At 38.8% G+C, this 14,917-nt stretch overlaps 1 protein-coding gene across 4 annotated transcripts in view; it reads right to left on the reverse strand.

Annotated features, from left to right (window-relative positions):
• Window positions 1–7,850: 7,850 nt before the first annotated feature.
• The window catches only part of LOC117428367 (N-alpha-acetyltransferase 25, NatB auxiliary subunit-like), an 18,715-nt gene continuing 11,648 nt past the window's right edge, over window positions 7,851–14,917 (reverse strand). For all 4 annotated transcript variants that reach the window (XM_058994704.1, XM_058994703.1, XM_058994706.1 and 1 more), the window contains exons 21-24: window positions 14,393–14,490; window positions 13,846–13,956; window positions 13,115–13,261; window positions 7,851–9,512 (exon numbers count right to left, since the gene is read on the reverse strand). In XM_058994704.1, the coding sequence (XP_058850687.1) occupies window positions 9,390–9,512; window positions 13,115–13,261; window positions 13,846–13,956; window positions 14,393–14,490 (479 nt within the window). In that variant the 3' untranslated portion in view covers window positions 7,851–9,389. The remainder of the gene's footprint in view (window positions 9,513–13,114; window positions 13,262–13,845; window positions 13,957–14,392; window positions 14,491–14,917) is intronic.

Raw genomic sequence — 14,917 nt, forward strand, 5'->3', positions numbered from 1 at the left:
ACACTGACAAAGCAAATACAGTATCTGTCAGTCGTCTTTTATTTTGAATATATTCACTAAAGCAGCGTTTTAAACTCCTTGGTGGAAACACATTTCACTATGAAAGGGGATTACATTTTACACATTTGGAAATTATGTTTGATTGAGGGAATGCTTGTAAAAAAATCAAATCTATTTCTTACATTTGCTGCAAGCCATTGAAACAATTCAAACGATAGCCTATATGTTATACCCCTTTTTTATTTACATTTTTAGAACTTTTAAAACAGTTTGTGTGAACTCTTTGGAGTTCGAGAAGTTGCCCTGACGAAATTTTAAAACTAAAAAAACAAAAACAAAAAAACATACGGTATATGCATTAAAAAATAAACAAGAAACTTTAATGTGGTACGCACTCGGTGACTGAAAGGGATATTCACAAAAGCGTTATTATTCATGAATCTGAAAGGGATATTCACAAAAAACCTTATTATTCATGAAACTGTTGTCAAGTTTTTACATTTATTCACAAAAACATTCTTTAAATAGCTCACGGGGTAAAGCTATGATGATAGTGCCTTAAATACAACAATTTTGATGATTAAATGAGTCAACAGAACAGTTAAACTGCATACAACGAGTGAGTGATAAGCGTGCAGTCACAGCTAGCTGGCCATCAACAGCAGGATAAAAGCAATATAATACAGCAGGGAGGAAAGGAAAGGGCCGGTAACATGGGTGAGTTTTATTGTCACATTACATCTGTGCACCAAGTGGATAGTGTAACTACGGGAAATCGGTGTTACATTTACAAATACTAAAACAACCTTGATAAATTCAATGACAAACTTATTTGCTAGAAGGCATTTGATACATCTGTCATTTCATTTCTAAATGATTTTCAGTGGCAATATACACATATTTATACCATTTATTCCAAATAGAAAATGAATACAAATGGTTAGAAATGCTTATATGACATGCCTTACAGCTCTTCAAGCAATGGTCTGTCCGCCTTTACCCAGTTTTCTTCTGTACTGCTCGTCATAGCATACAAGTCTGGGGTGTATATTTCAACACTGCTCTATACCAGTTTCAGCGTCTCAACAGGCAACCTCATGACGTGTTTGTTTTTGAAAAAAAACATTAACTGGACCAAGCAATATTCAGAACTGGAGACTTGACCAAGAATTAACTATTGGAATTAACTGGGGGTGTCAATACTTATGTGCATGCACTTTGTAATAGTGGCAATATGTTTTTTTGTTTTTGCATACCTGTCCAGCAGTAAAAACATCTGGCATTTCAAACATCAGTGTGTATCTTGCCAGATGTTACCGATTGTTTTAAAAGGCGTCTCTTTTGTTTGCTCTAATGAACCGCAGCTGTCAGCCTGAGCAATTGCCCCCAGCCTAATTCCACTCGACACAGCGGAGGTCTGTGTTAGGGGGACACCTCGCTGTAATGCGAATGGTGCTGCGTGTGTCAGCGTTTTACTTTTCCTTGCTGGCATGCGTGATTCAGCAAAGTTTGTTGTTTACATAAAAATGGAATAATAAAACACGGGTGGGGGTTTAAAACTGTAAGTGATACATTGCAGTGAACGGTATTTTTATTTCTATTCATTAACAGCAAGACATCCCACAGAAAACATATACGGTATATATTTCTATAAAAAGCAATAGCTTAAAGGTAATTAAAAAATATCTGCGCTGTGATATGCAAACGGTAGTTCTCCATAATGTCCTTGCCAAACCAAAGGTCGCCGAAGGGCACCCAAAACAAAAACTGTTTTCAATTTGAATACTGATTTTAAAAGCCGTTTAAAAAACATATTTACATAATATAGCCCTTTGTAGTTTGTGGCGTTATGTTTATTTTTAGTTTTCCAGTTAGTTTAGATAAATATTTTCCTATTGGATTGCTATTATTAAATCTCAACTACGATAATTAAAAAACAAACAAACAACAACATACAAAGAACTAAACATTTTTTTCCATCTGTTTGATTCAGGTTTAATAATGCAGTGAACACAAATAGTTGAAGAAGCTGCCGGAAAGCTGTGCCCACAGGTAATAACTTGCAGTGAAAAACAACTGTTCTAAGGCACTAAGCGCGCTGTGGTGTGGGACAGGCTTATGTGTGTGTAACAGATACACTGAAATAGTGTAAGCTCCCTTTAAGAGCCTTGGTGTAGTAAGCACCACCCCCAGACTTATATATACAGTCAATCCTTGTACCTGGAAGAGGGGGTTCCATTGACAACAGAATGGACCACACATAATGGTCACACTAAGTTAGCAATCCATTTACTGTATAAATGATTATGAATAAGGAATACAAGTTTATTAACATTTCTAAGACAGATTACAATTGTAAAGCAGCATACCATGTTATAAAATACTTCTAAGGTTCCTTATAAATGCTTTAGTTACATGTTTTTAAGCACTGTGTTGCTATACCTAGTGCCCTCCTTTTCCACAGTGATGCTGTGAATCAAACGTGCAGACATCTTTACTTATTTCAGAACTCAATAAAAACCTTCCCTTTTGGCAGAGTAGACTTCAATAATACAAGTCATGGCAACAATTATTCAATTGTATAAAACATTTATTTAACATGTTTTTTTTTTAACCCCCCAATATTACATACAGTATTACAATTTCTATAATGGATACAATTCTGTATTTTTTTTCCTAAAAATACAGTATGTATTTTGGTGTGTTCCAATTCAAATGTATTTAAGTACTCAGTATTTAAAACTGCTTTTGTATAAACCAGCTTATACTCTCCAATGCTCTGTAGTCAGTTGGACGTGACAGATTGAGGATGTTTATTAAAGCATGCTGTTATGAAAAGCTCTTCAAATGGACTGCATAGCTGATCTTCCAGGCTGATAAACACACCATCACTGACAGACACTAAACTAAGCCTGGCATGGTTTAGTGCTTAGAAAGATAATTCAAAGTGCAGATTGGTACCTGTCTTACTCAAGGGGGGGAGGGGGGAGGGGGGAGGGGGGAGGAGGGAGGGGGGGGGGGGGGCTAAACCTGTTTGTATCAGACTGAAAAATGGTTTGTGGCAGATTGTTCTGGTAAATGGTAAGCATGGTCCATTATTAGAGGAACGGTGATTGCACCTTCAATTTCTGAATCTTTTCTTGTTTACTGCAGATATATGGCAAAAGCAGTGGAGATTTCTGTCAATCAGGCTGAAACAATGCCAAAGCCTCTGCAAAATGACAGAAGAGTTTATCTCTTTCAGCATGACGCCTAACCCAATTCCTCATGTTCACAGAGCCATTTCCTGACCAAGAGGGAAAAGGGAAAATGACAATTCATCTCTAAAGCTGTTTTTCTTTTGTAATTCCTTTTGCTTTGTTAAATTCTTCACTTTCTTCTGGTTTACAGCCTCTGGCACAAGGTGTCAGGTGTAATTTGTGCATGGAGCAAAAACATTGGTGAATAGGGAGAGCTCTGCTTTGGGCTACGGACAATGTCCTTTTAAAAGTATTTAGCTGTACAGTATTTTGCATTGTTGTTTTGCTATGTAACAAAGTGACAGGGTTAGAAACCCAGGACCAGGAGTTTGAGCAATTCCGCCCTTGCGAGATGTCATGCTTGGATACTGTAAGTGCTATCAGTTCAGAGCAGATTTTGTGTTAGCACTAGTGCAAGTTTCTAACCCTGCATGTACAGTTCGTACAAGTGCAGTACAAGACTGTAGTATAATGCAAACATTATTTCAACAATAACGCTGTTTTTTATTTAATCAGAACCCCTATTTCATTTATTGACCCATGACGTGGGAAAAAGGATATTCACTGCACTTAAGAGGCTTTCAAATATATCACCCTCAGGTTTCACAAGGACGACAGGAACTCCCACAAGCCTGGCAGCCAGTCCTGGGTCTCAGAGCTGCCCTCAGCTACAGATATTATTTAAATGCTCATGAGGCAGGAGTCTGAGCAACCAGGACAAAAAGCAATCTAGAACACCAATCTAGGAATATCTATGCTTATGTACTTATGTTTTTCTTTTCTTTATAGTGCCCATAATTGCATCTATATTGAATGGACAGGTTATCATTTAAGAACTACATAGCAGCCCACTAGTAAACAACAACTGTACAGATTGTAAATTCTAAATAAGGAACCCCCTCTTTTCTTTGAACTAGGGAATTCCTCCAGTGAGTTTCTTCTGACTCCAGACTGTATGGTTCACTCTTCAATGCTTTGCGGAAACAGGAAGTGGTTAAAACATGATCACAGTCACAGGAAGCTGCATGGTTGGGAATAGTGAGTAAGCAACTCGTGTTATCTCACTTAACATTTCGGAGCTGGAGATTGGTGGTAGAAAGCCTAGATGAGGCAGCACTGGTACATTTAGGATGTGTGCTCCGTTCCCTAGTGTTAAAAAGTCTTTGGAAGTGCAGGGAGATCTCAACAGTTATAGATGGATGATTTGCTTTTATAGTTAAGCCAGGTAAAGCCTGAGTTCTACCGCATTTTAAAATTATGGTTAAAGCCGATTTCCCCAGAAAATGGTGTAGAATCGCGCACTTTCTCTTTTCATGCAAAAAGAAGTGAAGCTGTGTCAATACCAGTAGTGTGTTTGTATGTTGTATGTAAATAAAGATGTATTATTTTAAAAGTAAGTTTGTCCATGTGTGGAATGTGGCTGGGTCTTGATTGAATAATGGATCATCAATCAAGGCCCAGCCACATGGTATATAAGGGAAGCCAAACCCTTTGTTTAATTGGAGGAGTTTAGGTTGGGCAGAGGTCTTCACCCACACAAAATGAAGGGTTACATTGTTAGTTAAGAATGGCTGAAAAACTGTATAATGCAAAAAATGTGAGATTAAGTAGGTCAGTGGTCAGTGATAAGACTGCCCTGGTTGTTGTTTTGATCACACAGGACACATCGGTCAGAGGTCAGTGTGGTTGTAAACCCGTTGCACTGTTAATCTCAGGACACTGCCCATGGATATGCTGACATTACCCAAGCACGGCTCCTCTGAGCACTCGCAGCCCGGCCCTCCCTGGAGAGACTCCAGTGCTGCCTCTTCAAGTAAGGTGATTCAGAGCTGCTTGGGAGTTGAGGCTTAGGGGGCAGGATCATCATCTCTTTGTTAACAGATCCCTCACCCTGACCTATCCACAGGGATAAAGCCTGTGCCTTAATCTGGACTTGAGGGTGATTCATAGTGCTTTGTCTCACATTCCTGGTTATTAAAGAACTCTTAGTATCTTATCTTTATAGAAATGTATATAAATAGGAAATACATCTGGTTCATAATGTGAACATTTGTATGCAAGTTATTGATTAGTCTGAATATTATGTTGTAATAATACATTATTATTATTATTATTATTATTATTAATAATAATAATAATAATAATAATAATAATAATAATAATAATAATAATAATAATAATAATACTAATAATAATAATACTAATAATAATAATAACATATGATTTGCACAGTGGAAATTATTAGTTTTTATAGCATGTTCAATATATAGGCAAAGTTCCCAAAGTGCAGAGGGGTTGAGTTTCTGATGTCCTGGCACAGGCTTCACCCTGACCCTGTTGCACTGCAGCCCACGGCTCTTAACACTTCACATCTTGGGACTAATCTCTGATCATGCAAATACTCCCAGACTGCAATACACATGTGCAGCTTCAAAAGAAAGATCACTCAAGCGCAAGCCCTGTCACACAGACACGTCTGGATTGGTGTCTCTCTGTGGACGCAGCGTTGACATCCTTTTATTTATAGTGTGCTCCTCTTAACTCCAGACCATAGATACTCCACATGAGATCGTTAAAATGCTGTCCCCAAAAGCACAGAAGAACATTCCCCATACCACACAGAGTATTGATGACTGAGTTGCCAGGGTCAGCCTTTACATTGAGAATTAACACACAAACAGAACTGCGGCAACTCATCAGAGCCGTTTTGCTACACAAAGGAAAGGCACGTTCAACAATTACATGCAATAACTGTATTCTGAGGCTTTACTTGGCTGATTAAAATGTAGCACAGAACTCCACTTTCTAGAAACAAAGGCATACCACCACTTAAGGCATTAACCAAAACATGTGTCCAACTGGCTTCATTTATCATAGTTATAACTAAGATGTAATCAAATTTACCAAAACTAGACAGGAAGTGATGTATAAGTAAAAATAGTCTAGACTAAGAACACTCTAATGGCGGTACCCAATGCAGTCTAGTCTTTGGGAGCTCATTGTCCCTCCAGCATGTCAAATCCTGAACAGATGTAGTGAACACAAAGAGGCATGCAGAGCAGACCATGGAGGAAATACACCCCTCAGGTCCTTGTCCATGCAGTTTCAGTGCATCCATTCACACCCTATGGTGCAGCACCACTCACTGCCATGTTTAGAATTAGAATGATCCCATTAAAAAACACATTTGCAATCTAGTCACTTACCATGCTACTGTCTTCTGTAATCTTAAAAGCTACAAAATCTAGACCTGGTCAGTACTTGGATGGGATTTCATATCCTTATGAGAAGTAGAGCTGAAATATACTCTGAATGCATTGAATTATATTTTAGATATACAGTAAGTTCAATCAGATGTTAAATGTTTTACTTGCAAAAATGGCCAATACTTCAGATGAATACATTTTGATATTTGATCCATGTATCCTCCAGGAACCCCCGCATGTGTTAGTGACTCAGTCGGGGGGTCACGCTCGATCAGAACTCAATCAGTGGCTCAGCATGGTGTTTAGGGGCATTGAGATAAAGCTTTAAACCCAGGTCCTCTGATCTACTTCGTGGACGTTACAGTTCCAGTGGAAACAATCTCTGGATCTTTAATCAATCTTCAGATTATTGCTGCAGTTTTAAATTGCAGTTCACTAATAGGATGACTCCTAATAGGCAGTGTGGGATCAGGGTTAAGGGTCACAGTTGCCTTTGTCCCAACATGCTTTCAGAATTTCCCACCTGCTCAGGCAGCGTCCGGTAGACAATAGGAAAAGCCGTCCTTTTGTAAACACACACGGATTTTGTGTTCTTACAGACTTGTGAAATGTTCCGGTTTCTGCTTCTGCTTCCCTTTTACACAATGATTGTTTTGTTCCTTTTAGCCAGTATAGCCCAACACAGTCAATCTGTTTTCAATACAGCATTAAAAATCAGGCTGTACTGGTGCTACAATCATCTACACCCCGATGGAAATCCCAGCACTGGTGTAAGCTAGTCAGAGCTGATGGTTTTCAGCTGGTCATGCTGGTTCAGGAGACTGGGTGTTGGTTGAGGAGCTGGTTAAGCTAGTGCAACACATCAAATAAAAAAAGCCCTTTCTCAAATCGTTTGTCTACTCCTCTTAATCTAGTAAGACAATATTTTTCAGTTCCCGTCTCTCAGTAGCTGGAATTTCCATCAGCACAGCTGTGATGAGCAGAAAAACACCTCAAACATGTTTTTAAATTGGAGCAGGAAGTTTCCCTGGTGGTCTGATCATGACATGATTTTTGTTTGTATTAGTTCCTGGCAGCGAGATCAAAATTAATTGCTAATAATATGTCATTCACAGAACTACTTCCACTTTTATATATGTGTTGAATACTTGTAAAGTTATTTTCTTGACAGGTTTGGACGGGCCATAAACTTCAACTCACCCGGCAAGTACTAGAAAAGAAAGAAATCTTGTCTATTCCAGTGTTTCTAACAAAATTTATTTAGAGCAGATGACAATGTTACAAAGATTGTCAGCCATTTTTAAATACAAGTTTCATCAGACAATGCTGGTCAGAAATCAGAACTTTTGTGAATATGTTTTTTTGTATATTGAATTAATGATCTTACCAAGACAGGACTAAAATATTTTATTTCTGGAGCTTTTTATTATCATCATCATGATGTCATCAATGGACGAGTGCAACAGTTTAAACACACACTCTCAGACACACACCACATTATTACTAGAACTAGATTTCATTTTGGACAGCAGGGCATAACATGGTAAAAACAAGAAGGATCATGTCAATACAATAAATAAAGCCTCTGGCCTCTTGCAAGCCACTTATACTGAAATGAAATGGTAAAATTCAGTTTTAAAATAGAATCTGATGTTTTAAAACTATAAAACTTCTTAGTCTAGACCAGTGATTTTATTTATAACCTTTTATAGCTGACATCTCCAACTGTCTAAGAGCTGAAAATAATACACATTAAGCTATTAGTTCTGGTTTCTTAGGACCTGGGTTGAAAACCACTGGTCTAGACCAATGATCCTGGCAATACAGCCTGCAGGACCCACTGCCATCTCCAGGTAGACTTAAGGGTCTAGTTTGCAATCCCCACAGTACCCAGAAGCCCTTGTGACCTACACGACTGCAGCAGGAGAGGTCTGACTAGTCAATAAGAAAGTGTGAACTGTAATTTTAATTGGTCGAGGTACAGAGGTTATCTACCTGTGCCCCCTAATTATTTTGTCTGTCGCTATTTGTCCAAGACATCTTTCAGGTCTGTTGTGTTTAAAAAGTACGTTGATATGACAAAGAGAAGGGAAGTTACTATAATTAAACCCAGCCTCACACATGTATTTCAGTAGTTGCCTTGTTCAGGCCCCTTGGTTGGAAAACTGGTCACCTACATATTAAAATCCTCCCAGTTCGGGCAATGATATTTATCATTCTGTGACAGGCACCGTTATTACACTGTGCACATTTTTATGTTCATGGAAACCAAGTTCCAGGAAAAATGTAGAAACAAAAACCTTACAGAAGCTGGATCTGTTTCTGGAAGTTTGAACAAACTGACAGCCTATGAAAGGTCATCAGCTGATATGGTGTATTTTGATCCTTCCAATTTGAAGACCCTTTTGGTGCTGTAACCGTTCATGTCCATGCCCTGCAGTGCTAGTGTGTGGTTGTGTCGTGGTTCGCGTTGTTGCTGGTCCAGCTTAAATTTTCTGCAAGCTCCTACAAATTAAAAAAAAGTTCATTCTAAGCTCCAGAGTAACGAGTCACTCTTTTCTTTGAGTCAATAAATTAAACGCCTTTCAATGGATGAAGGCTCTTTGCTAGTCACCCTACATACAGGACTATACAAAAGCTTCTAACTGTACTTGCCACCCCCAGAGATGCTGAAGGTTCGTGGAGATAGGGTTGTATACAGTGTGTTGGTATATGCTCATACCTATGTATTGAAAAAAAAAAAAAAAAAGTTAAGCGGCCCAGTGCAGGAGCTTTTTTTTGTTTGTTTCCTGTGGAGTTTATGTACAATAATTTATTTGGAGTAGTTATTCTAAAAACGGTTTTTAAGATGACATGTCCTTCATGCGTTCAAGGAGGAAGTTCAGGATTTCGCAGGTAGACAGACTGGCATTGAGGATCACTCAGGTCAGCTTGCTGGAGCCAATCAGATCTTCAGGCTTTTCAGGGTGTCCAATCTCTTCTTGAGGAGCTCACCAACTTCCTGCAGGGAATGCTGGTAGCTGCTCTGAACCTTCCCTCTGACGGCCTTTGTAAACTTCCTCTCAGCCTGGAAAAACAAGGGACGATGGGAAGAGGCTGTAAACATGACATTACTGGTCTCAGCTTCAGTAGGGCCTTTAATCTTGGTCTATTAAATCGATTCATCAGACCAGATGAATGATGGATTCCAATGTATATAATGTGACACAATCCCACATGATCAGAATTCTATGCACGGTTGAGCATCAAAACATTCAGCCAGACTAAGCTCTACAAGACTGGGACAAACACAGCTGTTTCAGTAAATGCATTATTAAGCCTTGACTTTGATTGAAAAGTATCGACACTGCATTTATTGTTTGTATAACTCTAATAATCCCCAGGATCTACTGTACATAATCACGTCTAGTAGCAGACTTGTAGTCGAGTCCTCCAAACCTCGAGTCCCGAGTCTATCATTCGAGTCCTTGAAACAAACTCAAATCAACTTTCATTCAACTAGTGGTAGTAGTGGGGGAACAGTTTACCTAACGGACGTTGTCTGATATCCCACAAATAACAAAGAATGAAAATACAAAATAAAAATAAAAAAAATGATTGACTTATTTTTTCTAGCTAGATTATATTTTTTCTATTTCCATGTCTTTTTCAACATACAATGACGCATTTATGAGATTGTGCTTCAGTTTATTTGACTTCAGATAATGTCTGTTATTTTTTATCTTTTACACAAAAACATATTATATTTATGTACTCCCCCTTTGTCTAGGATCCTAATGGAATAAAAACATGAAGTTCACACAGACAGATTTCTACGGTGACGCTGCACAGCATATTGTTAGTGTTTTTTCTGCATCCATAATAAATTATTTTCATTTTGGTAAATGAAGTGGTATTAAGTTATTCTGTCGTTCTTTTTTTGCTATCAATCAGTCCTTCTTTCATATCAGTATGATATATCTGACTGTTTGATGGTAGGCAATTATCTATTTGAGACTTTACTGCTTAGTTTTACACTGAGTTTGCAAGGTGAATTCATTGACGTTGCTTGCAAACAGTGATGGCGTGTGCTGGGAAAGAGTGGAGATTAGAAGCAAAACACAGATTCTAGCATTAATACAACTACAAGGGAGGGAATTTGCATTTGTAAACTCCAGGTATGAAGGAAGTGTCTTGACAAAAGGTGAGAGGCACCATCATAGCAATTCCTTAGGAGGAGTCCCTGCTTATTTGACAATAGCAATGATGAACAGTATGCACCTTAACAGGATAAATCACATTCTGTAAATCAGATACCTGCACAGAAGTATGTATTGCCCGCTCCCCCATCTGCATATATTGCTGGAGATAGTTTCCAGACACTGTGCACGATTTTTAAAGGTGAATCAACAACATCATTAAATACATGTAGTTCTCTTGCTCTGACCCTCCTACCATGCACTGGACTTGCCTGACCTACTGGATCCTCAGCTATTGCACTACTAATATGTCATTGTAGATATAACTTGTTGCATCCTAGTTCTTATTGTATTTTAGTAGTATTATTTGTACTTACTGTAGCCTATACTGTATTTAAATATGAATCTTGCATTGTAGCGCTGTAGTGCCCTGTAACACCTGTAAGTCGCCTTGGATTAAGACATCTGTCAATACTACTACTACTATTACTAAAAACAATAATAAAACTCCCTAATTAGTGGGTTCACTTTGTTAGGAGTATTGACAGCAGTGAGAAGCACAAATGGCAGAAGCAGCTAAAGGGAGATTCACTTTAACCTTTCGATGAATTCAGACTTCAAATCTTGCCCAAGAGGTGAATGCAGCCGCTGGGCACCTGGCAGGGGAGCAGGTCTCTTGCCATCTTTACAGCAGCTATGTTCAGAATGAAAGAAGGGGGCACAACATGGCAAGCACCCTGGCTCCTGACAGCTGTCTGTGGACAACCCCCTCTCTACCTTACTTTAAAAACACTTACCATGAAGCACAATCTCTTCAAACAAGTCAACGTAATATAGCGAGCTTTCTGCACGTAGGTCTTTTAAAACCCCTTTTGATTTAATGGGCATTATCGCCAAAGGAAGGGTGAAAATGATGTAATATTCACATTCTAGATATATCAGGGCAGTAAGTGGCATTGTGTTTCTGTTAGGAGAGAAGCGATCCAGCCCTCTTCTCACTCACACTGTGGAAGTATAAGAGATACATTCGGACTGCTGCCTAGCTTTACCAAAACCACAGTTTTCAGTTGATGGGTTAAAACGCTATTGAAGCAGTGTGGGTTGTGCTGGCTGACATTTACAACGAAGTAGAACTGGTCTGGGCTGTTTGTACAGAGCGCTTCCTGTAATCCTTCACAAATAAACTCCACTACATACTGTAGAACGGCTTACCAGAACTACTTATTTTATAGTAACAAATCACAATGGCTATGCGTATTATAATGTGTTGATATTCACTTGAGCTTTAAAACATTTACTATACCCTATGAAAATGTTGCGGTAGTTATCACTCAACCCAATTCATACAGTGAAGAGCTTTAAACTGATATTTTATACCTGCATGTTTAACAGAGGTCAATATGAAAATCCAGATTAACAACACTTTTTCAAAGAGATTATGTTCTGATGCGAGAGAGAATACAGAGAGCAATGTGTGTGTGTAATACAATACCTTTTATATACAGAACAAGTGTGTTAACAGCATAAATATCTGCAGACATACCAAATTCAGTATCAGAGGGCATGAACACCATCTACTGTATATTGCATCTACCCTTCAACAGCAATAAGAGTCCTTAAATATTTGTGCTAACCATATCAAATTCTCCATCTATATCTCAAAATGAAAGTAGGACGTGTTCGTTGGTATTGGTTAAGGAACAGAGGATAACAAAGCTGGCTAATTACGCCATTATGTCAATGCACATCTCCATCAAAATCAGAAGAGGGCTTCCCCTTCAACAGCTCACTCAGTCAAGCTGCATTAGTCAATGTCTCTGCTTATTATGTGGGATGATTCGACAAGGTCTTTTGCAGAATACATCTGCACAATCAAGGGAAACTTTTACAGCCAATTAGAAAAAAGCCATGAGGAGACGACCTCATCAGTTACGATAGTACATTTAGCCATGAATATTTACAACAGCCATCGGTGCAGAAATAAGTGTTGACAAAAGGCTATTTGTGTGGGATTAAGGTCAAACTTCTATACAGTAATAAAAAATAAACAAAAACCCTGTTTAATCATCTTTCATGAGTTGAATGCCTTCTGTTAAACACCCGGAGCCTTGAAGTCTAAAGCAGGGGTCTCAAACCATATCTGATGGCAAACCAAGACCCCCACTTACATACGACCCCACCCCTAGCAGTCTGACATCACACACAAGTTACCTTAGACAAGGTTACATGGGAAAGAGCAAGAGGCAGTGTTGTGAGAAGCAGTGCCGTTCCAGATTTCGTGCCGTATCGATGAGGTTAAAAGCTGTGTACCCATAGTGGTTAAGACGCTTGCTTGCATAGATGCTCTTTTGCATGATTGTGATCAATTTACATCAAAAACCTTTACTAGAGGGCTGATATTTTTGTCTTAAGGCAATCCACCTTCCTAAATACGTGAAAACACTTTCAATCTAAGAAGGTGCTGCAGGATGAACTGTTAGGAGGATCTTACCTCAGACAGTGCGCTGTCCTCCAGAGACAGGCTTTCAAGCTTCAGTGCAGTGAGAGTAATTTCCAGCCCTTTAATGTGATCAAGAACCTCAGAGATTAAAGTCTGTAGCGATGCAACATATTCCTGGTAACGGGTAAACACAGGAGGCTGTGGATGGAAATAAAATCCTTCAGAAAGTACATGTTTCAACCTCACTTAATACTGTCATTTAGTTTACGGCTACATCAGAGGTTTGCAAGTTAATCATAAATACCTGGAAAAAACTTTTTTTTTTTTAATGGGGTTTTAGAGCACTGAGGAAATCACCCTGTATTGCATCAACCACCTATCTGTTATGCTTTATGGGAGTGGTGGACACAAAGCACGGAAATCCCCTGGCACTTTTTAAAAAAATAAATACAAAATATATAATCTGTGCCAAAGATAGGTAGACAAAAGATTTGACTAATGCCTTCTTCAATGTCATCCAAGTTTGACTTTCATGGCGGTGTTTTAAAGTGATAAAAAATATATTTTGCCCCCACGATTATGCCATGTGGCTACCAGAAAACACAGTGCTATCCAGAACAGGACTCCACATTAAAACACAAGTGGCCTCTTTAGAAACGACCTCATGATGAATGTGCTAAGAAGATCCAATATCTTGTTTGGCTCAGTACATATACTGTTCAGAAGGTAACAGCAGAGTCAAACCAGTAACATTCAAGCAGTCCCTGAGAATCCTGCAGTACCGTTGCTGTATTGGTCTCCTTTTTCTTCTTCTTCTTTTTCTGTAAATTGGACTTCAGAGGCCGAAGAACATTAGCACAGTAACTCGACACCCACAGGACAATGGAGATGGTCTGGAAGAAAACACAGCATGGCAGCCTGACGTTAGAAACAGAATGGCCCTACTGACAACATGCTACAAACAAGACCCACTGAATCCATTCTGTCCTCCAATCAGAGATATGCTATGTATACAAAAGGGAAAGCCTGGTGTGGACTGCAAGACAAACCATGCCTCTGTTAGCATAGCACTTTGATCCATTCCTGGTTCTACTTGGAGTTCAATAGGTCACCTGAACTTGTTACCAATACATTGGGGCTAATCAAGAACATGTTGAAATCTGGAATGGGTGAAACTGCTCTGCAAGTCTTATTTCCATCTCTGGTTAGGGATTTACAAATGCTCAAGTTCCCCATTATTGTGGTCTTTGATTAAACATGATTAAAGACTGTTCTATTAGGATTCAGTTTTCTTCTGTTTCCAAAAAGCAAAATAAGAGAGAAACTCACCTCAACAAAGAAGACTAGATTTTCTAAAATGGAGGGTTTGGTTTTACACTGGCTGTCCTTAACCTCCAACAGATCCCCTTTGCATTTATTAAATATGTCTGTGGAGAGAGAGAGAGAGAGAGAGAGAGAGAGAGAGAGAGAGAGAGAGAGAGAGAGAGAGAGAGAGAGAGAGAGAGAGAGAGAGAGAGAGAGGAGAGAATGCATTCAGATTTCATGAAGTTGCTGCAATTCAGTGGCTCACTGAATATTGCACAGAAATACATGTCTCTAAGACAGCAATCTCTAACTTTCCAAAGTGTATACCAACATGCTGTTTAGGGAGTTACCAAAAAAATAAGATTATTATATAGGTGGATTAATTTCAAAATAGGAAATGTTACACATTTAGATGTTGGAAACCAGAGCTTGTTTACTTGACAGTGGCGCCAATTAATGGCTCTGGCAATGAGGGACGAGAACACTGAAGTGCTACAGCAGATCAGACACTGCCACCTGCTGACAAACAACTGTAATAAAATCAGCAGA

This window comes from Acipenser ruthenus, chromosome 21 (assembly GCF_902713425.1).
Source record: "Acipenser ruthenus chromosome 21, fAciRut3.2 maternal haplotype, whole genome shotgun sequence".
In the NCBI taxonomy this organism is placed as follows: domain Eukaryota; kingdom Metazoa; phylum Chordata; class Actinopteri; order Acipenseriformes; family Acipenseridae; genus Acipenser; species Acipenser ruthenus.